This window comes from Ailuropoda melanoleuca, chromosome 2 (genome assembly GCF_002007445.2).
Source record: "Ailuropoda melanoleuca isolate Jingjing chromosome 2, ASM200744v2, whole genome shotgun sequence".
NCBI classification, from domain to species: domain Eukaryota; kingdom Metazoa; phylum Chordata; class Mammalia; order Carnivora; family Ursidae; genus Ailuropoda; species Ailuropoda melanoleuca.
The window spans coordinates 173,031,968-173,059,872 of record NC_048219.1 but is presented as its reverse complement, the minus strand read 5'-3'; the positions used below and the strand labels follow the sequence as shown (position 1 = coordinate 173,059,872).

The window sequence follows — 27,905 nt, the reverse complement described above, 5'->3', positions numbered from 1 at the left end:
TTACTAGAAGGAAAAACAACAGGGCACTGCTCAGCAATTCGTATTTTGCCATGTTTAAAATATTACTTACTGAACAGGAGGATATGGTAGCAATAATTGCTTTTCCTCTCTGGACAGAAATGTAAATTATCTAATACGGAAAAGACTAGCACAGATGGCATTTCACCATATTATTGAGAGCTATGAAGTGAAGGTCAAGTGTGTGCAAGCCTGAGATCAACCGCGCTTTGATTTATAGAGAGGCAGGATTTATTTGATAGTAAACACATCCTTTTTCTAAGCTGCAGCTGGACTATCACCAGTGATACCATTTATACAAGATAGTTCCACCAGCCCTGCACAGAGTAACACACCATAGTGTGAACCACATGGACAGTACGACAAATTACATTCTATTGACATAAGGCCAACGCGTATAGCTCAAGTTTCCAACCTTTTACTGCCTGCAGTCTTAGATTCTGATTCATTCTCCTCCACCTTTTTCCCTGGTGCCAGCTTCTCAGCACTGTCAAGCAAAGCGCTGAGGGCCACTCTCCTGAAGACATTCCCGTGAGCCTCTTTGATAAATTGGACCAGCTGACGGATGTCACAATAGAGCCCCTGTTTGGATGCAATAAGAAAAGTTGGGGGGAAAGTTGTGTAATTAAACAGTTTCACAGGAAGAGAGGGAGAAGTTAATTCCTTAGGCTTAGATCAGCATTAGAATCATAAAAGGAAGACATTTTACTATAATGAAACGGATGGTACGTGGTCTCTCCATTGTTCCTGTGGCAACATTACCAAGAATCTTGCCTGTGATCCTTAGTATGAAAAAGGATGGTTACCATGCTTCATATTCAGAAAGGTGGCTGTATCATCAGAAAGACATCAATTTACACTTTAAACCACTGGATTCCCAAGCTCTAATTTTCCTCTCTTAATTATGACTTCTGAAAAGATGTCTGCAAAAAAAGGCAATCAGAGGTTTGTTTAGACTAGAGATTTCAGTCCCTCTTTAGCTTCTCCAAATTTTCTGCATCACTGCAGTAAAATATGCTAAGTCCTCTAGACACTTCTAACAGAGCCTTATATTCAAGAACAGTACATTTTGCTGGACATATTTAACAAATGTGTATGTTGAAGTCCATCTGAACATGAACTTGACTATGAACTAAAGATGATGCGGGGCTATCAAAGCCAATATATTGATAAATCCACATTTAAAAAGATATATAGGACCTTTNGCAGTAAAATATGCTAAGTCCTCTAGACACTTCTAACAGAGCCTTATATTCAAGAACAGTACATTTTGCTGGGCATATTTAACAAATGTGTATGTTGAAGTCCATCTGAACATGAACTTGACTATGAACTAAAGATGATGCAGGGCTATCAAAGCCAATATATTGATAAATCCACATTTAAAAAGATATATAGGACCTTTTTTTCTTGAGCTATTAACCTTTTCACTCAGCATTTCCCCCTCTCACTTCAAGAAGGTAGTTACTGTATTCTTTGCCTTAGGAAAGGTTCATGGCAAAGCAAGACACTGAAGCCTAAAAAGCACTTACTTACCGTGATAGTTTGGTTTTCAAAACCTAAGACCACTGGAACAATCATGCTCATGACCCTTAAAAAATCAGAAAGAACAGTAACTGAGGAAAACATGGAAAGAGTGTTTTTTCAGTACTCTGGGCGGAAACATCTTATAGCTCCCTCACAGAAGGAACAAGACCCCCAAAATGAGGGTTCCAAATTCACCAGAGTGCCCAGCCCTAAGCACCCAGCAGAGAGCAGTATGCGAAATAATAGGTATGGACTAATGGTTGAGACCCATGGAGCTTCTCAGGTCCTAGGTCCTACCAAAGACTCGGGATCTTTGCAGCACTCCGTGAAGTAAAGAAACCCAAGAATGTTGGGGTTCAACTTTCAGCCATTCTGGTGGGATGGGGGTTCCAAGTCAAAACCAAGATGATTTAAAGAAAATTAAGAAATACAGTTATTTCTTCTATACCTGATTTTGCAGACTAAAATGTATAATCAGTGCTCACATGTATTATAATCAACTTGTCAAAGTACTTCTTGCTGTGACCAAATTAAATGCGTGGATGGTGCCCATGTTTTTCTCAAGCTCCCAGAACTTTGCTGAGGGGGCTTTGACAGTCAGCAAAATTCAGTTCCCTTTGGTTTAGGGTTTTAGTTTATCTCAAGTTATGGGAATAGTCTCAATGGTTTAGAACAGCTTAAAATGATTTCCTTGATTTAGGTAGATCAGCAGATAGTGTCAATATGTATAAATAGGCTGATTTCTACACAGAAATCAAGTTAGAACCACTAACTTGTTATAGCCTGGCTCTTCTCCCACACTCCTTGTGGCTTTAGTGGTTTAGTTAACACAGTCATTTATGGGGGAGTAACTAAAAAATTGAGGTGTTCCATAAAAGAAAACGAAACTAATTTCAGCAGCATATTTACATTCATTTTTTGAAGTAAGTGTGGTTTCAAAAATGCTTGGGACAATATTCTTTAATATTTCATGAGCTAATAGGCTGTACTCAAGCACCTCTTTCTCTTTAAGGACTCGAAGTGCCTTGCAACTAGCTCAGCAGCCACCACAGAACCTATGAGGTGGAAGAGAAAGATATGTCAGTTTTCAAGTAGTTTAATGAGTAACAAGGAGAAATTTGGTACTGAGGCTCTACCATGAGCTCCTTGTCACTTTGGAAAAATAGAGATTTTAACTTTAAGGTGCAGACTTTTAGACTTCAACTGGTCTTTTTCAGGGGCACGACTGAGAACTTTTCTTAGAGCGGAGACCAAGAACTCCTGTGGGAAGAAGAGGTGAACTTCTCACCAGATTCTCAGGGCTGTGCAGTTCATGCGTGGTTGAAGCGCAGCGTGTGATAAGGGATTTAAACATGGCGCTGACGATGATGCCTTCCACATTTTGGGCTGTGGATTTGTTGTCCACCGTGGTGAAGTTATTTCCAAACCCAGCCTTGTCTGGAATGCAAAGGCATCAGTTCAAGGCAATGTTTCCCTTAAGCTACACAGGTTAAAGAAATAATGAAGTACGTGGCACCCAAGAATTAGTGAAGGGCTACACTAAATGCAGAAACAGAAGATTAAAGATACCCCTGGTTTAATCATCTTTACACAGACTTGGAGATAAACAATTCATAGTCTCCCTCAGAGTCTTTACTAGGATATATACCATCATGTTGTGGAATGTTTCTATTGATAAATCTTAGCAAAGATAATAATCTCTCACTGGAGACAGAATTTCAGTCAGCATTTCTGGTGGTGAGGAATGCTGGCTCCTCAGTGGAAATCCTTCAGTCATTGGAAGTAGGGGTGGGGCCAACCAAGTGAACTGGGCAGGCGGGGAAGGGGCCATGTGGGGGGGCAGGGAGGATTCACGCTGGCAACAAAAAGGAGACTGAGTCCTGCCAGGAGGTGCATAGAACTTCCAGCAGCTTCTGGCTCCCAGAGACTCTGTAGGCCTACAGAGAATGAAAACATACAACCTCTCTTAGAGCCACTTCCTTATAACTCACTGACATGTGAAATGCGAAATATGAAATGCCAGTGAACTGAGGCCATTACTCTCTGATGGCATTTTACGCTNAGGCCTACAGAGAATGAAAACATACAACCTCTCTTAGAGCCACTTCCTTATAACTCACTGACATGTGAAATGTGAAATATGAAATGCCAGTGAACTGAGGCCATTACTCTCTGATGGCATTTTACGCTTGTTTTTCACATACCCACAGACATTTCAGAGGGGACACATTAGCTATTCCGGAGCCATGCCAGAAGATTCCTAATGACTGTGAGCCACCTATGGACTGTTGGGTCAGGGTGTGTGTAACTCCAAAACTAAGCAGATAGGGACCTGTGTGTTTGGCTGGCTGGTTCACTGTGAACTTCTCAAGAGTCCCAGGGGGAATTCGTCACCTCGAAGTAATTCACTTTATCACCAACCTCTCACTGTCTGCGTCAGCTGGCAGGGGATTATCCCTAGATTTTATATCACAAAAAGAAATCTTTTGGTCTATGCTTGTAGTTTCTATCTCAAATAGCTTAAAAAAGAGAAAATAGTTTGTAACCAGGAATTTCTCTTGCCGTATCTCAACTACAATTCTCACTTTATTATTTTTTAAAATCTGTAATGTACTCAGCTTAAAACATCTTTGATGATATACATTATTTTAGGGGCTCTATAAAGGAATAATACTTTTTTTAATAGCATCACCAAACAATGAAGCCTGGGATACAAATAGGGAAACTGCTTCCAAATTCCAAATTCAAATAGATCTTCATTATAAATTAATAAAACTATAAATTAATTATAGTTTTAATTGTAGAAATTGGCCTTACAGATATGAAAACCAAGAAACCAGTGGCTAGACCCTAATACTATAAATTAATCAACTATCATATAAACCATAAAAGGCTATACTAAGAAGTATTTCTTCCCAGGCTCTAATTAAAATGTGTATGTGACTTAACTCAGGCTTCATCCAGCATCTTCATTTCATTACTGTATCTGCATTAGAGTGGTATTGAAGGTGTTTGGTTTATTATGAATGCCATCGTTGACCACTGGCCCCCCACACCACAGGTCTCTACGGTGGAGTTTTCTTAAAGCCATGGAGTTATAAAATGGTTTGTGGGACTATCTATATATCCATTTGCCTGTTTTTAAAAAAAATTCAGTATCTATGTGTGTGTATATGAGCATATCAAAATTGTGCTACTACTATGTATATATATCTTTTCTTTTCTGTTTTATTTTGTGAAAAAAATCTCCAAGTACTGTGCCTGGCACATCATAGGGACTCACTTCATATTTGTTGAACTAATAAATATACTCTCTTGTTCCTTGATTTCTGCCTCAATTGTCATGCAACAGAAAGTCGTGTGAGGGGGGGACGAGTGCCATGAGTGATGGTTTGAGGGGCTACCTGTGAGCACACCACAGCTTTACCAAATCCCCTTTGCTGAGGTAAGTTGTCATCACAAAGCCTCCAAAATGTGTCATCAAAGATGATGTGCAAGCTTCTCTTATTTATACTCTATTACACACACACACACACACACACACACACCCCTTTCCCTCTAAATTCTATCCCCACATATTCCGGGTACTTCTGAAAGTCTACCTGCTTCACCCATAGTGATCTCTCCTGGAACTTGGCATAGCTTTACTTACTGTCAGTGACCGGCTCCATACAAAATCCTAGCAAAGCATGCAAGAAGTCCACTACATTATTGAGAGAGTCCTTGTTCACATAGTCCCTCATGGTTTGTCGGAACTGCATCTTATCTAGCTTGTATAGCTTAGTGAGGCAGTTCTGGGCCTGCAATGAAGGAAGAAAAGTGAAAAAGTCACAGGTACCAGCTTAAGCTAAGGATACGTTTAGTCTAAGACAGAAGCCTGCAGAAGGCGAAGGCTTCCATCCATCCCTGCTGGCTGGTGTGGGCCAACCCTGCTACTCCCTCTTGTCTGAGCAAGAGAGGGGCAGGGATAAGCTGAGCAGTATGAAGGACTTTGAGAAGCGCTACTCCAAGTAAAACCCAAGGCTAATGTCTAATGCTGGTGCCAGAGGAACTCAGTCTTTTCACCAAGATCAAGATCTTAAGATCTCAATGAAAAAAAGCTCAAAGTGTCAAAAACTAGGCAAATTACAGAATTGGTCATCCAGGTTTAGAAAATTTCAAAGGCTTTGTGTAAGGGGAAGAATTGTGCCACTCCCATGTTCAGCTACTTTGAACTTAAGTAGATTTAAGGGGGTGGGGGCGGTGAGAGAGATGTAGGAAGAGGAAGATCCTTGAAGGAGAGAGGAGGCATAAAATAAAGCCAGGTCTAGTTTGTTTGTTCGCGTGTCTGCATTTGAATGTGCAAGTTTGATATTTAAATAGAAATTGACCTTACAGATATGAAAACCAAGCGACCATTGGCTAGACCCTAATACTCTCAATTATATTTCATATGATCCATCAAATAATTCTGCCATCAGGCAAAGGGGAAAGGAACAATCCCACCATCATCAGAACAAATAAAGGCACAGTCACTGGCTGCAGAAGGCCACAGACAGAAAGGGAGGGTACTATCTGGTGCATTCAAAGCCCTCTCCTACCATGAAGAGAAAAGTCACATGTGTGCAGTGTTTAGCTGTTTAAAATGTGTTTCTCGCTTGTAAGTGCATAACAGCATTTGACTTTCACACCTCTGATTTGATGAGCACCCGAATGCTACAGTGGAGGAAGCTGAGGCTCACAGAAGTCAAGGACTTTGTTCGAGTTGACAGGGTTTACAGCAGAGCCAAAATCAGGAGTCAGAGTCTTGCCCTTTCTTGTGGTTGTATCTCTTATGATACAGTAGTCCTATGAAGAATCCAGATAATGACTGGGGCAAACATATTTAGATACCACACACTTTCAGAAAGAACTTATGATGATGGATGAATAGAGATTAGTTGATATCCTGAGGACACATTCTGTGAAAGAGATATAAGGAAGTCCATGACAAAGGAATGAAATGGGGAAATAACAGAAGACTCTAGGTTGAGGGAAAAGTCTAAGGCTCAAGGAAAGGGAGGTGGCTGGGTGAGGACTGCCTTAGTCAAGGATGGAAAACTTCGGACAACCAGGCACAATCATGGAAGTAAGATAGGAGAAAGCAATCCCTAAGAATTCAAATTTACAAGGTAGGCCCTTAATGGTTTCCCAGAAGAAAAGTTAAGTTACATCACTACTTAAATCAAGGCCCAGAGAAAGATTCTGGAAAAATTTGAGAGGAAATAGACAGATTTTTCAAAGACCGAAACTTGGAATTAGCAATAAACTTCTTGGTATGTGACCTTGCTGTAATCCCCCCATCTGTATCCCAAAGTCAGGTGAATTGATAATCGTTTTCATTCTCCCTTTACTAGGTCCTAGAATATTGAGACATTAGGTGTTTTGATTCCAGAGAAGTTATTGGTTGCTAGATCTTAGGCAAGCTCATTTTTTTTCCTTACAAAATAAATGCTGCTTCCTATAAAATTATGTTTTCAAGGCATTTACATAAAATATTTCCTGCATGAAGAAGTATTTAATTATTATCTCATAAAGAATTTGTGAAGATCTTCACTGCTATACTTAAGAGGCACTTTAAAATTCTGGGTTGGAAGGCCAGGAAGCACAAATTATCCTATCTTCTCTCCAAAATACACCAAAGACAGCATAGTTTCAAATCCACTCTTTAGAGGTTACTTGAATGTCTGAATGAGTTCTATGGGAAGTTTGAGCAAGAATCAGACTATCGTACCTGAAGTATTTTGTTCTGAAATGAGTATTTTAAACTTCCCCAAGGGATATAAAACTGTCAGAGTGAATTCCCTTTCAATAGTTTTGAACCACAGCAAATGATTACCCTAAAAGACACCTGCTGGAATTATTAGGCATTTTGATGTATATCATTAAAGTAATCTTCTATTTCTTCCTTTCTTCCTCCCTCCCTCTTTCTATCTTTCTCTCTCTCTTTCTTAAAGACGTATAGAGGCCCTGATCTGGTAGAAGTAAGAAATATTCTTAACATCTTGAAAGCTAAGTAACTTCTGAAAATTCAATGTTTTAGAAATTTGTAAAGACCCAGCTTCTTGGCAAATAGACTTTCCCAGGGATAATGTCTCAAGTTTGTATCTCTTGGGCAATGTGTTTTCTGAGCAAGGAGAGGCAAATAGAATCCCTAGAATGAGTATTAAACTGGGCTACAAGAGTATGGAAGAGTTGCCCTGTAAGTTAGGAAAGCGGAGAAGACAGGTAAAAAACTGTCTGGACAGCCTGATAGGAAATGTTCAGTAGTCTCACGAGGAAAGCATGGTGGACTACTGAGCCCCAAATGGTCTCACAAGTGGCTTCTGATCCAACCAGCCCTATCTTCTCCAAGTCTAGAAAGACAAATTCTGGTGTCGGAGCCAGTTTATGCCTCCAACTAAAGCATGACACTTATTATATTTAATGTGTCATTTCATGGAATTGGTCTTCTGTAAGAGGAGTGATAATGTTTTCGCCATGAAGGCATTTATTCATACTGTGAAAGAATTAAAAATCAAGCAATAAAAATCACACATGCATGCTCAAAGATGGGGCCAATGTCAGCTTTCTATTGCCTTATTATTATTTTGATTTTTAAATTTTGGGCCTCAAAATCTAGATCTTGGTCAAAGTTGTCATGCTTCAGAATTTATAAGTTAATTACTGTGAATATAACCCCCCCATATACAATCAATGACTATAATACAACATAATGAGTATAAAGGAAAGCGACAAGGGTGGATAGATGGATAGATGGATAGATGGGTAGATGACAGATCAAAAAAGAAACCCAGCATGCTCGGACTGTGTGAACATTTCATGACAAAAACTAATACCAATAAAAAATGGGTTGGCATTAGATGTTGACATGATCCTAAAACTCTGCTGTCACATGCCAAAGGGTTTCCTGGACTCAAATTTGCATAAAACCCTTATTTGCAGGAGGATATTTTCTTAGGATTTCCGTTCAAATGTATGTCAACTGTCCCAGCTTGGACTTGCTGTGGAGGGGGGTTATTGCTCAAGAGTGAAGGGAAAAGTAGCAATCAGCTGAGGCAAATGAAATGAGCTGGAATAAGACCATGTTCCATGACAGAATTATGCTTTGCAAGCCCAAGCGCAGAGTTTCAAGTTTCACACAGTTCAAAGGGACGTGATCTCAGATACGCAGGAGTCAAGGTTCATTCTCAAACAAAGCAGCCAGAACGGGACGGGCTACTTTTACAGTCCTGTTTTGTCCCAATAAGGGCCATTTTCCATATCTATGTAAGAATGGCAAACTAAGTCCTAAACTTGGATCCCATTTTTTAATATAAAATATGTTTCTATAATACCCAGGCAGATGATTAAAAAGTCATTTGTCACAGCCCGTCAAAGGCTTGTTAAATATATTTATCTTTGCAAAGGTCTTTCAAACTCTAATTCATACGTTCCAATTAAACACCCTTTCACCAACTGGGAGCTGGCCTGCCCTAGGCAGGAGGCGGAAGTGTTTTCCCAATTAAGCTTTCGTAGGCCTGGGTTTTTGAGGTCTTGAGATATGTTGTGGGAATCCTCCCACACCGAATCAGCATTAATCATCTCTATGAAATACCGTATTTTTCAGGGAACACTGACCCTCATTGTCAAAGGACTCATTCCTAAATTGGAGGCAGGGAAGAGGGAGAGGAAATGGAATCTACTGTAATTCTCTTACATTCTCTCGGAATACCTGGTGTCTCAGACGATCTCCAGAGAGCCCTCGATGTCCTTCTCCGCAACCATAGGCACATCCCAAAGACTTCACTATTTTGATGAGCATGGTCAGAGCAAGCCTATGGTTGCTCACAGGTGTGCTTCCATCCTAGAAAAGTCACAAAGCCCTTTTGGTCTTGACATTCCATTTTGTGATTAAACCAAGTTTTATATGTTTTCTGGTGAGCACGTACAACTTGAAAACAGAATTGTCAAGGGCTCAATAAGCAAGTTAACCTTTCTAAAATCCAGAATGCCTTTTAAAAGAAAAAAACGTGCGTATTTTGATCACCCTCTAGTGCTAAAGCATATGAACGTAGACCTCTTGATTAGAAAACATGCTTTCTGTATCCTTGGCTGACTATCAGAACCACCTAGACAGACAATGGGGACTAACAGTGATGAAGGCAAATAGATTTTTCCAGAAGTTACCCTCATCATCAGGCTTCTGAAAGTACTACCAGGCAATGATTATTGCTAAACTTCTGGAAATGATCAAGGTCTGGAACTTTGAAATCACAAGGCAACTTCTGACATTTTTAAGGGACTTTCTAATTTTATATTTTCACTGTATTGTAATACTCACACACCAGCAAAGTGAGAATATATAGAAATTTGTCAACATTCAGCTTGTTTCTTCCTTTGAGGGTAAATAGGAAGCCCTCCTGAGATGAATAATGAGAATGGTTATCATCCCCTCTTTTGTCCCATTTAATCCTTGCTGTTAGTGGAGGACACAGCTTCCAGAAAAATGAACTTCTGAGAATTATCTCCAAAGAGGCAGAAGGATCCTAATAATTTCCCTTTCTACATCAGTTTACTGTGCAGAATAAAGGAAATAATGGATAAGCATTGTTCTGTAAATGGCAAAGGGCTTTTCCACTGTCATGTGGATCAGGGGGCTACGTACAAGGTCAGGTCACACATGGAAAGGACTCAAATGTGGGTAGGCTGTGAAAGAGATGGAGTTACCGAGACATCGTCCATAAAATGGCAGGGGAGACTCCCCTCTCCTAAACTGAGGCAGGTGGTTCTCCTTTTCTTTTTTTTTTTCTTTTTCCTTTTTTTTTATCTACAGACTCCTGTAGTGGATGCAGTGCTGAGATGTCCCCTGCTGAACTGAACATTCTCTAAGCCTGGAAGTGTTGCTGGCAGACCGCTCTCTACTGAGATCCTATCCGCCATTGCTCTTAGCTAAAGGAGAGCTGCCTCACCTAAGGTGAATGCTCTTCCTGGTAGCAGTCTGCCTCCAATGGCTGGTCAAAGGCATAATGCGGGTGGGGGGGTATAAAGGTGGGCTCCCTTCCTCCACCTGGAGATTACTTTGAAGAGTCATCCTTGCTTTAGAGCTCCCTGTGTGATGGGCTGAGGTCTCTGTTACAGCTACATTGCCAGTTCCACTTCTCCCCCCACCTCATCCTGCTCCTTTTACACCTCAGAGATGTTGGTCCTGAGAGGACGCCCCAGGAAACTTCCTGCACACACATCTCCTCATCCGAGTCTGTTTCCTGGGAATTCTGTAGATCAAAAGGGTGCAAACGGAAGACTAAGACTTACCAATAAACATTTATTTACTATTTATTATATAGACACCAATTCAAAAATGTTTTAGTTTGGCTTCAAATCTAAGCTCCATAACCTTGGGCAAGCCACTTAACCACTCTGTGCCCTACCAAATGGGAACCATAATAATACCTATATCATACAGCTGTGAGGCTAACATGAGTCAAAACATGTGAGACATAAACTAATAGCAAAACAAATGTTAATTATTATTTCTAGGTGTGGGACACTGCTCTCCTTTGAGGCAACTTTTTGCAAATTAGAAAAGGCATTCCTGTGGGTGGATGAGTTAGAAAAAGATGAGCCCTTTTAGTAGACGCAGCCCTTAGCCGAACAGCTCAGTGAGCAGCGTGGACTGGATTTCAGTCCTTCTTGGCCCTGCCTCAGCCACGAGCCCTGATGTGTTTAGACTGAACAGCCAAAGGCAGGAAATAGTGCCTCAGAAAAGTTCACCCTGCGTAGGGCCTGATTTGGAGGATTTGTTTATGTCCATTTTTAGATTACTATATATTCCCTTAAAAAAAAATCCCTAGTTCCAAAAGCTCTCGGTAAATATCTATTCAGGTTTGATTTTATACCTTCAGATGTCCTTAGGATTTAGGTTCCTTTTACAGGAGACTTTCAGAAAAATGTACCAAGCTACAGGCAGAAATCAGGACAGATATTAAATAACATTTCAAGCTCTCAGTATTAGTTAGTAGCATATACAAAAATAGAAATTAGATCTTCCTTTCTGAATTAATAAATTCCCCATGCTTCTGGTATTACTAGGTTGCAAAATTAGATAAACTCTCCGATTTCACTGAAAAGAACACAGATTTAGGGCAGAACAGACCTGTGTGAATCACAAATACATGCATTTAACCTACAGTTGGTTTTATTTTATAAATTCTTTGTCTTACAAAGAATATTATTTTCCAGAACTAACTACAAAACGTTGGTATCTTGGTGGCTGTTTTGGAGACCACATAATCTGACTTCAAAAAATTCCATCTAATCAAGAGTGATAACTTCAGTCAAAATAATGTTTATATTATCAACTATCAAGTATAATAACTAGATTTTAAATAGGCAAGAGACTTGTGGTTCTACAATAAGAAATCGAATGCAGACACCAATTGGTTAAAATTTTAGAAACAAAAATAAAAATATAATACTAATAATCGATCTCAGAAATTCTTGGGATACATAACAAAGCTCTCTTTAATTTAGTTGGAATATCTAAGCTTTACTAATAAAAACCTATCAAAATTTCATAACTTTTATTTTCTTCCCTTGAATATTATAATGGATATAATACCGTCCATTATCTCTTTGAGTAGCCAGCTTACATTGATAGGAAAAACATGGAAATTTACTAAGAGTGAGATCTAAGGGTTTTTAGATTATCCTCAGCGATGTATGAGAAGGTAAGAAGTTGGGAACCTTAAGTACTGGAAGGTACTGTCAGAATTGGAAAATACACTCGGGAAGCCTGGGTGGCTCAGTTGGTAAAGCGTCCGCTTTGGCTCAGGTCATGATCCCAGCGTCCTGGGATGGAGTCTCGCACTGACTCCTTGCTCAGCAGAGAGCCTGCTTCTCCCTCTGCCCGCTGCTCTTCCTGCTTGTGCTCTCTCTCTCTCTGACAAATAAATAAATAAAATCTTAAAAAAAAAAAAGAATTGAAAAAAAAAACACATTTATGATTAAGTCAGAGGAAGAAAATCCTAAAGAAAGGGTTCAGGAACTCAAGAATGTTGGGAAAGAATATTTGGATCAGAGACCCAAAATATTAGGAAGATAGTAAACAATGAGACAAAGAAACTCAAATGATAAATGCACATTAAAAATGGATCAAGTAGGACTAGACAGAGATGGAGAAGAAATCATAAGAGGAAGGAGCACCACAACACTTACTCAGATGGACAATTCATAGTTTAGATAAATATGTAAATGGTAGAACTCTGCACAGTGTCACCTTACACCTGTAAACATTTGACCTGATGTGTCCACCATGATATGTTAGAGATTCAAATCTGCGGCTGATTTCAACTTGTCAACAGCATTTTCCAACAAAAGCCCTGAACCGAAATCAGTGTAAGTTATGTGAATTCAAGCTATGGTAATTTTTTTTTCTTTTGTCTTTTTTTAAAAAGTACGCTCCATGCCCACCATGGCACTGTGGAACCCAATGTGGGATTTGAATTCATGACCCTGAGATCAAGACCTGATGAAATCAAGAGTAGGACACTTAGCTGACTGAGCCACTCAGGAGTCCCAAGCTATAGTAATTCTAATTTAAAACCCAAATTAAAGGGAAAAAAAACTAATTTTTGGCTAAGTTCAGGGATCATAAATGAGGTGTTGCCAAGGCAAAGGTAATTAAATTCAGGAATAATCAATAACAAAAAAGCTAAAAACATAAGGTGTGAAACACTGGGACATGAGAGCACCAAGGCTAGTCTTTGAAAGCAATAACAATAAACCAACCAATTAACTGAACACAATTCTTCCCTTTTCTCAACAGTGATTGAAATTGGCTGCATAAAAATGTGTTCCTTAGATCAAGAGAAAAAAACATTATCTTGAGGAAAAATTATACTGCTTGTTATGGACTGAATTTATTTCCCCCAAATTCTTATGTTGAATTACCTCCATATGCCTTAACCTCCAATGTGATGATGTTTGAAGATGTGGCCTTTGGGAGGTAATTAGTATTAGATGAAGTCATGAGAGTGGGGCCCTAGTCTGATAAGATCAGAATCTTTGTAAGAAGAAACACCAGAGAACTCTCTCTCTCTTTCTCTCCCTCTCCTTCTTTCTTTCTCTCTCTCTCTCTCTGTGTGTGTGTGTGTGTCTCTGTGTGTGTGTATACAGAAAAAAGAGGCCATGGGAGCACACAGCAAGATGGCAGCCAGCTACAACCCAAGAGAAGGAGCTTCAGAAGCCTCACTGGCACCTTCATCTTGGACTTTCCAGCCTCCAGAAATGTGAGAAGCAAATTTCTGTTGTTTAATCCACCCAGTCTATGGCATTTTGTTATGGCACTCTGAGAAGAAAACATTGCTCAATTTGGTCAGACCCTGAGAGTCTTGAGCAAGAGGCTATTCTTGGCAGACTGAGGGTGATGGTAATGCAGTGTAACTGAGATACTACCCTGAAGAAATAGCATGACCAGGAAATGAGCTCTAACACTGCTTGAATGTCTATGGTTTTTGAATTGAGAATACTGTTTCATCTAACCTTTTCTACTAATGCCTGATGAGAACCCAGGGAAGAGATTTCTCGGCCCGTGACTTGCTTTAGTGACTCGTTGTGATTCTGAGTCAACAAATTCCTGGCAAGAAGGCACTGGAAAGAAATTAGGAGCAATAGTCCACGAGAACACTGACGTGGTTCAGTCATACCTTCTCTTGGTTCTTATCATTTTTCTCGTAAGGTCCACCTCCGCCTCCATCACCTCCTCCACCTCCGCCATCTCCAGCTCCTCCTTCTTCTCCTCCACCATCTCCAGCTCCACTAACTGAAGGGCCCCCAAATCCACAGGCTGAACTTCCAGATACACCTTTGAACTGGAAGGTTCCCTCACTGGCTCTTTTTTCCATAGTCTCATTTTCCTTGTTTTCACTCTTCTTTCTGTTCTTTTCTACACAAGGCACCACACCAAGTTGAAGCAAGCATTCAACAATGTTTAGTGCCACATCACAGATGCGAGAACTGATGTCATGGTTCAGGACAAGATAAACAGCCTTCAGAACCACCTGTGGGGGTGGGGGACAAAGATGAACAGAGGGTGATTAATTTGCCTGAACTACCTCTTTCTACATAGATTTGGTTATTCCATTTCCTTTAGGCTGTTCTATGTACTTAAGCATAAATAATTCAGGGTACTTTTCAAATGTGCCTATTTAAATTGCACTGGGACCTTGTGTATGGGCTAAACACAGAGTATAAGTCACCCAAAGACTTAAAATGTATGTATGAAAAGAAATGTATGTGTGTATTATCTCACTGAAGTATTCCAAAATTTGCCATAATACACACAGTTAATAGGGATATGGAAGAACAGTGAATTAATGGTACTGTAATTTTTGTCCAAACAAAACTGATTTTTTAACTCGAAGTGCTTTAATCCTCTGCCTTTCACTTTCTGTCAATAATGGATAAAGAACAATGATTTCCATATGCACATAACAGAGGAACATTTAGGCATTCACAATTGTATCATTATTTACACTTCAATTTTAAAGGCAAAATATTTTCATGTTTAAATTATGTCCTTTCATTGATGTTAATATTTTAAATTATTTGCTGAGCCCGTTTTCAAATGTGAAATAAATAATTGTGTGAAATATAATTGTAAACTATACCAACCCTTGCATTTGCTAATAACTATAATCAAGACAGGCACTCCTGAGAATGCAAGTTTCAATCTTTTGATGGGCTTCTATTCATTTTCCATTGCTACCCAGGAGGTTTGCAGTCATGTTGCTTATATAACAAAAGAAAATAAACTGAGAATTTTTTACTCTTATTCTAGAAAAAAGGGACTTAGCATATACACATTTATGTATGTTTTATGTATGTCTATTCAGGATTTGCTAACGTTTTTGGATTATAAAAATACTCTGAGATCAGATCACATCTAATGTCATGCTTGAAAAAAATAAAAAGGGAAAGGTGCCTCTGTGATGGCTGACACATTTGTGAAATTTTTTCTGTGGGTAGCCTTTTCATTTTAAGGTTCAACCTTGCTAAGAATCTATATGCTCGTTTTATAGCATGACAAAACCAGATCAAAGAGTCAGTATCTTCCAAGCTTTTGTAAGAGAAATTCTTGCTTCTTACCGAAAGATCCAGCATGCCATTCTTGTGGACAAAGTTATTGGTCCCATCGATATGTTCCGTGTCCTCTAAGTAGCTATAGTTGATGCAGGAGTCTGTGAGGCTTCGGGGCAGGTTTGCACACGCCAGGGGCTCGTGCGGCATCTCCGGGATGGGCACCTGGTTGCAGAGCTTCCTCATGTGCTCACTGAAAAAGTCTGCATAGCCTACGTTGAACGAGGCCAGCGTGGTGTTGAAGGTTGCAACTGTGATTGTGGAGATCTGGGATCGCACTAATAAAAAGAAAGCGAGGTCTTAAATTTCCCCATATTAGCTTGTGACGTCATGTCAGACAGTTACACGCTCATGTCCACAGTCACAGCCGAGGCTGTTGTAGATGTCTGAATTGTAGTCTCAGAGCTATTCTCAATTCCCACAGAATTGCCTTGTGTCAAGGCCACGTAACATCTGGTAAATAATGAAGGTTATAGAAAATGTGAATTCCAACTGGCTTCCTTAAGACCCAGGCTAGAGTTTAACTTTGTTTAACAGGTGGATTTTACCCACTCTTGAACGCCAGATCCTACAGATACAGTAGGATCAATGCATAGTCAGGATTTGCTAATGCTTTCAGCAACTGGTTTAGTTGAAGTATTTCCCCACAAATTTGTGGCTGATAAAATATTTGGTTTTATCTAGCATATTTAAGCAACAGCAAATAAGGAGGATTTTTTTTTCTCCTTTGTTCAAGAGTGAGGGAACATAAATTTGTGGTGGTAACCAACTGATAACATCAAATACTTGAAACATACTCCAGGGAAAAGAGGGCTTAGATTTCTGCTCATAGCTTAAGAGTATAGAATAAGAGGCCATTTTGGATTCCACCCAGACCACATGTTTTCTCCACATGAAGCATATAAAGCACTTATTTGAAATAGCAGCTGTCTGAAAAAAGGAATCCACAGCCCTGGAAGGCAGTGACTTTCCTCCCACTGAAGGTGGACAAGCCCTTTTGAGGGACAACATTCAGGGGACCAAAGTACTGAATATAACTGTCTTCCAAGTCTCTTCTAGCCCTGTGGGTCTATGACCTTTTGAAAACAAAGATGAATGGCTTGCTTCCCCTCTGAGAAGTGTGGTGTTCGCAGTGTGCCATCAAATAGCTTTTGCTACTCAGGAAATCCCAAGAATGGCTCACAAGTAAATTACCCAGTGATGTAATACATGGATGCAAGTTTTCAAAAAGTACAAGGAGCCAGATTGCAATGAAGATGGAACATGGAGTAAAAACAGGAAACAGGAAAAGGAACCTGAACTCCCACCTGCAGGGGCCGCCTCCGACCCACCTTCCTTGACAGTGTTTTCTCCGTGGCTGTTGGAGTGATCTGGCAGGTCACTCACCAGGGTGTGGTGGGAGTGCGAGTGCCTGGCACTCAGGCTCTCCATCTCCGTGGCTGCATCCGAACTGCCCCGCCGGGTAAATTTCCCTGAGATGGACAAGAGCACCAGAAGAGCGTTTGAAAATGATGAGATGTTGTCTTTCCAAAGGACGGCAGGGAGAGTAAAGGGGTATCAGGAAACGCATGAGGCACAGCCAAACAGCAGTCATGGGAGTTGTTCTGGGAATAGTCAGGGTCAAGATGATGGATGACACTGCCTATCATAAAATCTGCCCCAATCTAAGCCAATGTCAAAAACCATATATGGAGTCCCAGCTAGCTGTCAGTCTCTGATTTTAAGCTGGCTTTCTTAATATGCCAACCAGAAAGGGGAAAAAAAGCTTTTCTTTTCTTTACATCATCCTTTTCTAACATCCAAATTAACGTCTGCCTTTGGATTCACAATGAAAGCTAATGCACAAGACCCTTTAAGGCCACATTTCCACACCCAGAGTCCCTAAGAAATAGGGCCATTACCTGCCTAATTACACAGGGTTCTTCCATATTTAATTAAATTATCTGCATTCCTTTGGTACTAGAAGCTAGCATCTGGGCCCACATTTCTTGACTAAACTGTTCAAGAAAGATGCAGATTTGCCCCAGAGCCCTAGATCCAGATTTCTAAACAGGTCATTCAAGCTCTGCCCTACTTTGAAAAGTCCTCGCGGTCACCTAAAATGGTGGTTTGCCAGCCTCCTTTTTCAATGCCTCGCCTGTCTTCTCCAAGCCCAGAGAAACTTCCAAAGGAGAATGTGCTTCGGGTGGGGGATACATCCAGGTGGTCCTCGTGAAGCAGGAATGGCACTCCCATTCTTCGAGGCCTCCTCTTCCCTGTGTGGTGGAATGGGATGGAGCCTTTCCTCTCTCGGTCTTCTTTGCGGCTCTTGAACTATGAGGATGAGAGGTAAAGGATTAGGCACAAGGCAAAGGAGAGGGGATATTCTGCTTTCCAAAGGGCTCCACAGTCTGCAGTAAAATACAGAAATGTGCCAGGAAGAAGAGACACAGAAAATCACTGAGTATCATCCAATAGAGATGGGTGAAATTTCCATAGTGGGTTAAAGGAGTGAAAGAAATAAAGCAAAAGGTAATGTATGGGTCCTTGGGTCCTTCTCCTGGGTTGGGTTGTCCCTGGACCGTAGCATCAGTACCAATTGGGAAACTCTTAGAAATACAAATTCTCAGGTTCAACCCCAGACATACTAGATCAGAAACCTAGAAGGTAAGGCCCAGCAGTGTGTGTCTTAATAAGCCTTGTTGGTGATTCTGATACATGCTGAAATGTGAGAGTATAGGATCCCTAAGTCACCACTTGGACCAGCCAGTATATTTTGTTCCATTTTCCAGGACTGAGATCAATTTTTCCAGCCAGACAACTTCAAGCATGTGCCACTGTCCGTAAGGAGAGTTAAAAAAGATACAAAGCACAAATTGGCACAAAACCATTACTCCTACCAAACAAGTTCAAAATCCAGTATAAATAAGAGTTCAGAATTTCCTGGGAAGCTTTTAAAACATACCCATGTCTGAGCCTCCCCTGCAGCAATTCTGACCTAATTGGTTTGGGTTCAGGCCTGGGCACATGAAATTTTTATGGCTCCCCAGAGACTCTCATGTGCAGTCAGTACTGACAACTTATTCCCCCCTGATGACTGACATTTTTTGAAAAACTACAGCCATTGCCTATCATTGCATTATCAATGAAGGTAGACATGAGTATTGGCTTAGCAAAACTCTGAGCTCATAGATAAGTTAATAATATGTTCTGTGTCCTTCATGAACACAACTGAACTAATTATTTTGAAAAATAGAAAATGAAGCTACTACACATACATTATTCTACACATGTTATTTCCTAGCTGATAAGCTCCATATACTTACAAAAAGAGAGGTGGAAAGGTGGATTCACAAAAGCATCAACTATTTAGCTTGAACAAGACCTAGTTTTGAGTTTGGACTCAACCTTTTACAAACTACCAAAATTTCTAAGGCTCAGCTCCTTTCTTTTTTGAGAATAATTAACATTTATTGAGGACTTACTAAGTGCCAGGCACAGTAAGGACTTTACATGCATTATCTCACTTAATCCTCATAACCTTTTGAAGTAAGTATATTATGTACCCAATTTACAAATGATACCTAGTATCATTTGACCAGATCACAGAGATTGAAAGTGGCAGAGTGAGAATTTGAATCCTGATTACTTCCAAGTGTACACTCTACTCCACCTTTAATTTCTCACCTTTAGAGTTCTAGTGGATGCATGATAAATGTTTATTGAATGGAAACGTATGTTATGACCTATAACAAGTTGTGAGGGTAGAAAATCTAGTGATCTGTTGTAAGGATTTACTACTTTATTTACAGAGTTTGGTTTGTTTTATTGTCTTTAAATTGGAGATGACTTCAAGAATAAATGTTCCATGATGATCCCAAAACTCTGAGGAAGACTTCAGTAAGTTTCTCAGGAGCAAAATGTGGAAATTTAGGATCTTATTGGATTAAATGAGAACTATTTATATAAAATGCTTGAACCATTATATAAAATGAGATGAACCATAAGAATATAAGTCGTCACCACGGCTACCACAACTCCACCATCACACTACTGAAAGTACTCTACACACGTCGTCAGGATTGAGTTTGGTAACATTGAGAATAGGAAACATTCACGTGCACAGAGGGACTCACACAAGGTCATGCTGAAAGCCAGTGCTATAAGTGGGGGCTGACCTCTCTCCTCAAGGTTCCTACCCACCCCATTTTGCAGCATGACCTCACGTCCCACTGATTTTTTTTTCAATTACCAAAATATTAAAGAGCATAAGTGGTTCTACTCACCTTCTTAAAAATGTTCATGCCAAGGTCTGAAGAAAGATCTGGGACTGCAGACCTACGTAAATTGGTCAACGAAACCTTAGAAAAGGCCTCAGGACTAAGAGATTTTTCCTCTTCATTACACTTCATGGTGAGATCCTTAATAGACAATAAAGGTAGACTTCACAATCAAGGACTTAGGGCTTTATATCCAAAGACTTTTCTTATTGAGATGTTATATTTTTAATAGGGATGTGCCTAATGTTTTGATATCCATTAAGTATTTGACCTGTGGGTCTAGACTTTTAGAATTCATATCCTGCTATGGAGGAAATACATTATATATTAACTGTAACCCCTGTTTGGAGTTTTTAACAGTAAGAACATGAAGCTCCATAGTTGGGAAAGCTAAGAAGAAAAGGAGGAGACAGGTATCTCGTTTTCTCTTTTCATTAAAAGAGCTTTTCTGTTTAATGGTTCACCAAAGGAGATTTTTATTTTGGGCAGAATCATCTATTACTTAAACAGAGTAACTCTCCTTTTCACTCTAACATTGCTCATGTTTACTCTTAGAATATTTAGACTTTTTCAGACATAGCCAGTTCATATTTAACTAAACCAAACAACAGGAACATACTGCAAATCACACTTTTTTTCTCTACATATCCAACACACATGGTATTGATGAGAAAGAGAGAAAGAAAAACTGTTCAAGCTGGTATTAGCATATTCATTTATCAAAAAGTGATTTTCAGGAGGATGTCATCAAATCAGTATATAGTCAGTTTATTTTTCCAAACATCTATAATAAATAGCAAGACTATATATCCAAAGGCAATATTTTAAATTATGATATAGAGGTGCTCAAAAATTTTGAGCTATGCAAAAAGGTAAACCATGTTCAGTAAAATGCTAGAGTCACACATTTCATGATATTCGTTATGAACAGTTGTATGTGAGAACTATCTATTAACTAGCACTTCAATTGGGAAATTTTCCATTATTCTGGATCAACAGAGCCTTGATTCTAGATTAGTGTGAGCGAGAGGTACTTAGATACCCTTCTTTGAATGGTAAATTAGATGCTAAAAAGGAAGCAAAAGAATCTAGCAATAAAAGATGGAAGGGAAAGGATAATAATATCAGAGTAACCCACCAATAAGGTAGTCATCACTGGAATAAAGAGATGGATGCAGAGGAGAAAAGGGGAATCTGCTATGGCCAAAGGTGTTAATTCAAAAGACCATGGACTGAGTTTCTCTTACTTGGGTTTTGTGGGTGTTCACTAGTGAGGGAGCTGCGGCCACCATTGAGCTGCTCCTGGGTCTGGGCAGGAGGGGAATATCTGGCTCTGGAGGCTTTTCAGGCTTCTCTTCCAACATGTGCCGCAGCCTTTGTAGATAGTACATCAGAGACCACTGAGTGCCTTCCTCAGACCAATGGGGCTGGAGTAGGCATCGAAGAACAGCAACATCAAAGTAGGTGGCATAGCGGGACCTTTGGCATGGAGGTATCACAAGAGAGGCTCTGTTTCCAATGACAGAAAGAAGATGATTATATTGGCAAACATTCCAAGGGGTGACACCACATGGCTTGTAGCTCTGCTTTTCTCATTTGTTTATTTATTCATCTACTTATCTTTTGTGTAGTTTACTCTATTATCTGCCCCGCTGGTCTCACTCATTTCACCTTTGCTAGATACTCCCTGGAAGTAGAGAGGTTCGAAAGAGTTTTGAAGGCTAGGTAGGAATTAGTGAGGCAAAGTTGAGGATGGGGCAGGAGGGTAGATCTGTATTTCAGTCAGAGGAAACCACGCGCACAAAGGTGGAGTTAGAAAAAAAATTATGAGTTTTGAGAAGGAAGGGAAGAGTAAACAATTGGTATTAGTCGGTGAGTAATTTAGGTGGTGGGTGATGGGAGAGTCTATAGAAATAGATGAGTTTCAGATTGTGATGTTCCTTTTATACAATGCTATCGGTTTTTTTTTTTTACCTTGATAGAAATGGGAGAATTTGTGCACTTTATTGGCTATTTTAATCTATTATGGGTGATAATAGTATGTAAAAGAGCCAAAGAAACTGCAAAGTACTAAACAAGCAAAAGTAATGTTATGAAGAAAATTTTCAAAATTTTGAAATCATTTTGAAAACTCTATAGCTACATATTCATATAAAATAGCAAAACTAATTAAAAAAATCTCAAGTTTCTGAAATTCTATTATTCAATTTAAACACATGATATAGTCATTATTTGGCGTTCAACTTAATTACACTACAAAATAGGTTTACACAACTACTAAATACAGTACATCACCCTAGTATCTTAGGGAATGTGAAGATATGTAAGCTTAACCTCTTCATCTTAACATATGGTCCAGTGAAGGACAGCCAATAAACAACAAATTATAAGCTGAGAGTTCCTAGGATTCAAAATGGAACCTTAAATCTAAAATCTAAACTTAACTCCCAAGCACAGTTTCTTCCTGGGTTAGGTGATGCACCAGGGAAATTTTTGTACCCGCTATCAACTAGCCATGGCACAACACACACACGAAGAGCTTCAGCAAAAAGAATGCAGAAGTGAGGAGACGTTTTCCTGAACTTCCCAGACCCGTATTTTTTTTTAACTGAAGGTTATAGATCAGTATTGGTTCAAGAAATTAATTCAGAAATATATGACTACTATTGAAATGTTAACTAGAATAAAAACTATTAGAATGCAACAAATGGAATAAAGTTTCGTTTGTTTGATGAAACTTGTTTCACCTCATGTATTGTCATTAGTCATGACATAAAACAGATTTCTTACCATGGGATGCAGTCAAAAGTTCAAATGCACAAACCCAGACCATGTCTGGCACACTGGGGATCATTTTCACAGTCTTCGCACTCTCCTTTTTTTTCGAGCCCAACTACCCCATCTCCCCACCCACCTCCCCTCCTCTACCCCTCAGTCTGTTGCCTATGGTTAAGAGTCTCCCACGATTTGTCTCCCTCTCTGTGTTCATCGGGAGGGCACCTGAAGTGATGAGCACTGGGTATCGTACGTGACTGATGAGTCACCGGATGCTACCTCTGAAACACATGCCTTCTTACGTTCTATTAACTTCAAGGTAAAGGATTCAACTTTTTTTTAACTCCTTTAACTTTTTTGCAACATCACAGTGATGCTGCCCAAGGATATTTTCTCCAGTTATGGATTCAATATGCTCCCCCACACAGATCATTTTAACTGGGTCAATTAGGCTACCATCTTTAATTCTCTTTCTAAAAGCATAGCCAGTACCATTATCTGTAATGGTGAGACCAAGTGAATCCTCAGATTTATATTCATTCACTTCTTTTTGGATCCCTTTCACATGGGCAAAAATGACACGTAGCTCTTGGCTATTTATACTCTCATTAGTTGTATTGTCTGCTGTGCTGAGGGACAACTGCCTATGTACACAGTGGTTTTTGAATGTCAATGCTGCCTTGCAGTCTAATCTTGAGTATTTTGATTGACAAGTAGGAACCTACATAGAAGTTAAAACTCAACCACAGAAGGTGCTACAATACTAATTATTTAACTGAGTAGGCAGTCATATAAGGAGAAGCTTTCTACAATCAGCTAAATTCCCATATATGTTACACTAGAATTTATCCTTTTTCCAGGGAGCTAGAATACTCTTTGAATATCAACTGCATGTCAACTTTCAATTCACCAGAAAGTCACATAGATTCTCCTTCCAACCTCTTCTCATCAGCTCCATAGTCACCCACATCTTGTATTAGGCTTGTTGTAATTACTTCCTACTAGTCTCATTCTTCTTCTCTGGTTCCTCCTCTCCTCTCCTCAAACCCTTCCAATAGATTGTTAAATCATCCTTTAAATAAAATGCAAGCTTTTCACAGTGGTCAACATGACCTACATAATCTGGCTGCGCACACCAACCCAACCTCATTACCACGATCGCCCCTTGTCTACCAGATATTTATTTGCTGCCTCTTAGCTCCAATGCATCTTTTTTCTTGTTCTGTGAAAAAGAATCTGGGACCTTTAAATATTTTTCCATTGATTGCTGGCATGATGTTTAGCTTGGTCAGTAGATGAAATGGAAAAGGTATTGCAGAAAGAATTTTGCTTTCTTGCCCTGGCGTACTTGCTCAGCACATTCCTACAATGTGTGTGCAGCTTCTCCAGCACCAGGCTCCTGTAGTGTTTGCGGGTTGTCTTGAGCTTAGCTCTTGCCGTGCACATGGCTTCTGCCACATGGGTATATTTTCTAGCACCAGGCTTCCACGGCACTCACAGCTTTCCCTTTGCTCAGCTCCCATAGCGCCCAGTACCCAGCAGCACCTGGCGGCCAACAGCCCCCCTGGCACTTCCCTTTGGAAGTTTCATAGCAGAGGGCCCCTCCCTACTAAGACACCTCCCCACGAGTAGCTTTCCCTAGCATCTGAGAGGGTTCGATTTCTGACAAGTTCCAAAGGGCAGATTATCAGCAAGATCTCCTGGTGCAGCACCACCCTGACATCTCTGCCATCCATTGAGACATAACTTCACCCTTTCCAACAGGATCGTAATCTCAATCATGGGGATAAAGTGGTCTCCCCTGTGTGTTTTGTCTGTCCCCAAAAGTTGGAGATTGCTCCATTTTATCTGCTATTTCTATGTTCTTTAGANCAACAGCCCCCCTGGCACTTCCCTTTGGAAGTTTCATAGCAGAGGGCCCCTCCCTACTAAGACACCTCCCCATGAGTAGCTTTCCCTAGCATCTGAGAGGGTTCGATTTCTGACAAATTCCAAAGGGCAGATTATCAGCAAGATCTCCTGGTGCAGCACTACCCTGACATCTCTGCCATCCATTGAGACATAACTTTACCCTTTCCAACAGGATCGTAATCTCAATCATGGGGATAAAGGGGTCTCCCCTGTGTGTTTTGTCTGACCCCAAAAGTTGGAGATTGCTCCATTTTATCTGCTATTCCTATGTTCTTTAGTTCTTTTTTCTTCTTATTAGCCAGTCCCTCACTCCTCTAATACTCTAATCCTGTTTACTTAATAATTCCCTATATTAAACTTGACCTGTTCAAATTACTGTTTGGTTTCTCTCTCCTGATTGGACCAGTCCTGATACATCTGGTAGTTGAGCTTCAACCACATTGGCTTTCTTACTACTCTTGACTACATCAAGCTTATGCCGGCTTCAGAGCTTTTTTTCTATGTGGAAATTTCTACCATTGAGGCCTGGGTTTTATCTGGGCTGTGTTCCAATGTCATCGCCTCAGAGTGGTCTTCCTCAAACACTGTGTAGAGCGGCCTCCCTCCACCACTATCCATCTCTTTACCTTGTTCTAATTTTCTTCATAGCATGTAACATAACTTGAGATTATACCATTTACTTGATTAGTGGCTATCTCCATTTATTTGAATGAATTAATAAATTTCAGAAGTGGATTCAAGACAAACATGGAGAAATCAAAGGCTTTTGTATACATACAAGTAATACACATTTTGACAATGGAAAGAAAAAAAAGCTCATTAGACATAACAACAAATAGGTAAATGTCATGGGTTGAGGAACAAAATAAAATGATGAGGAATAAAATTGACAATTTAACTTAGTACGTTCAAATGTAAATAACACTTGATTCAACAAGCTGAACATAAACATCTATTCCAAAAAGCAGGGGAAAGAAATGTCACTTTAACCTCAATTGGTTATCATCGATAGGTAGGAAATATCTAACTTCTAACATAGATTTGATCATTGTTCTATATGACTTGAAAAAATGACCACTATCAGGGCAAACTAGGAAAGACTGCACAGGCACTGAACAGGTTAGCCTTAAACATCTCCCCCCTATAAAACAGAATGATAATACAGGAAATGGGGGATACGTGGGGACCACCACAAACAATCCGTGAAACATTAAAAAAAAACTTAATAAACAGACAAACTGACTTTTTTTTGGGGGGGGAGAGGGAGTTGGGAGACAGGGAGAGGGAGAGGTAGACTCCCCACTGAGCATGGAGTCCAATGCAGGGCTTGATCTCACTACCCTGACATCACAACCTGAGCTGAATTTAGGAGTCAGACGCTTAACCGACTGGGCCACCCAGGTGCCCCAAACTGTTCTTCTTAGAATAAATTCTCAATATTTTAAAGATTTCCATCACTCCCTCCTCCAGTAATCTATAAGTTTAATGTAATTCTCTTTTGTGTCCTGAACCCAATTTCAACATGTATGTGTTGGGGCGGGTGGGGCTTCCACACCACAAAAAAAATTTTCTGGACACCAACTGGGTCCATTCTCTGTCAACTGAATTCTGACACCTATCTACCCAGAGATAGCATCAGATTAAGAGTTCAGTCCTGCAAGACTGCTCCCCCTCCTACTTCAGACACCAGGTTGTCACTTGTGCTTCTAATCAACTGGCCACAGACTGGAGGTTCCCATGACCTGCTCCCCCACCCCAACCCCACCCCTGAACTTCAGATTCTAGTTGCAAGTCCAGGTTGTTACCTGTACTTCATACAGACAGGTTCTAAGTCAGAAGTTCCCATGATTCGCTCCTTGGATTCAATTAATTTTCTAGAGTGGCTCACAGAACTCAGGAAACCTGTTTACTCACTAGATGATTGATTTATTATAAAAGGATACAACTCAGGCACAGCCAGAGAGAGGAGATGCTTAGGGCAAGGTATGGGGAAGGTGCTTGGACTTCCATGTCTTCTCTGGGGGCACTACTCTCCCAGCACCTCCCTGTATTCACCAACCCAGAAGCTCTCTGAACCCCACCTTTTTGGCATCTTTTGAAGGCTTCATTACATAGACACAATTGATTAAATCATTAGACATGGGCGTTTGAGTCAAATTCCAGCCCTTCCTGGAGATCAGGTGCAGGACTTGAAGTTTTAACCCTCTAATCACATGGTTGGTTCTCCTGGCAACCAGCTCCTAGTCTTAAGTGCAGTCCACATGCCACCTCATTAACAATAAAAGTCACCTTTGTGGCTTTCATCATTCAGGAAATTCTAAGGGTTTTAGGAGCTTACTGACAGAAACAGGAACTAAGGCCAAATATATATTTCTTACTATAAATCATAGCATCACAAATTCTGAACAAAATTCCAAAGGGATTTATCTTTTATAAATCAGTAAGACTGTTCTGAAATTTAACTGAATGAATGAATAAAACTTTGAGTGTAATCAAGAAAGATTTAAAAGAAAGTGTAAAAGGGTGTAAATTGTCAGATACTAATGTGTGTTTTACAACAATAATATTTGGCCAAGTAGTGCTGATTTAGTAATAGACAAGAATTCAGTGGTATACAATATGGAGCTACAAAAGATTCATACATTTGTAAGAATCTAATATATCAAAAACATCATGTATTAAATTAGTACAAAGGATATATTAGTCAATAAATAATATTGGCATAATTCACATACTCAGAAAAACATAATTTAGCGTATCTTAAACTAGTGTATTTTATTCACCAAATAAAATCAAGACAGGTTAAGATTTAAATGTAAAAATATAAAAACATAATAGTACTATAAAAACATTTTGGTTAATCTCCCCCCCTCTTCATTTTTCCCTTCTTTCTCCTAATGATCTCCCTGCTATTCCTTACGTTCCACAAATAAGGGAAACCATATGATAATTGTCTTTCTCTGCTTGACTTATTTCACATAGCATAATCTCCTCCAGTTCCATCCCTGTTGATGCAAATGTTGGGTAATCATTCTTTCTGATGGTTGAGTAATATTCCATTGTATATATGGGCTCCAGAAAACAAACTGAGGGCCTCAGAGGGGAGGGGGTGGGGGAATGGGATAGGCCGGTGATGGGTATTAAGGAGGGTGTGTATTGCATGGAGCACTGGGTGTTATACCCAAACAATGAATCATGGAACATTGCATCAAAAACTAAGGATGTACTGTATGGTGACTAACATATCATAATAAAAAAAGAAAGAAAGAAAAAAAAAAA

The 27,905-nt window shown here is 39.8% G+C and overlaps 1 protein-coding gene across 15 annotated transcripts in view; it reads right to left on the bottom strand.

Moving 5' to 3' along the window:
* Positions 1-27,905, bottom strand: part of UNC80 (unc-80 homolog, NALCN channel complex subunit) — a 225,750-nt gene that overhangs the window by 154,301 nt on the left and 43,544 nt on the right. For 8 of the 15 annotated variants that reach the window (XM_019802892.2, XM_019802900.2, XM_019802902.2 and 5 more), the window contains exons 8-17: positions 21,188-21,449; positions 19,947-20,081; positions 17,778-17,994; positions 16,977-17,153; positions 15,691-15,959; positions 14,250-14,603; positions 9,263-9,409; positions 5,198-5,345; positions 2,834-2,982; positions 434-600 (exon numbers count right to left, since the gene is read on the bottom strand). In XM_019802892.2, the coding sequence (XP_019658451.2) occupies positions 434-600; positions 2,834-2,982; positions 5,198-5,345; positions 9,263-9,409; positions 14,250-14,603; positions 15,691-15,959; positions 16,977-17,153; positions 17,778-17,994; positions 19,947-20,081; positions 21,188-21,449 (2,025 nt within the window). The remainder of the gene's footprint in view (positions 1-433; positions 601-2,833; positions 2,983-5,197; positions 5,346-9,262; positions 9,410-14,249; positions 14,604-15,690; positions 15,960-16,976; positions 17,154-17,777; positions 17,995-19,946; positions 20,082-21,187; positions 21,450-27,905) is intronic. The other 7 variants (XM_019802898.2, XM_034655100.1, XM_019802903.2 and 4 more) reach the window with 4 other exon arrangements.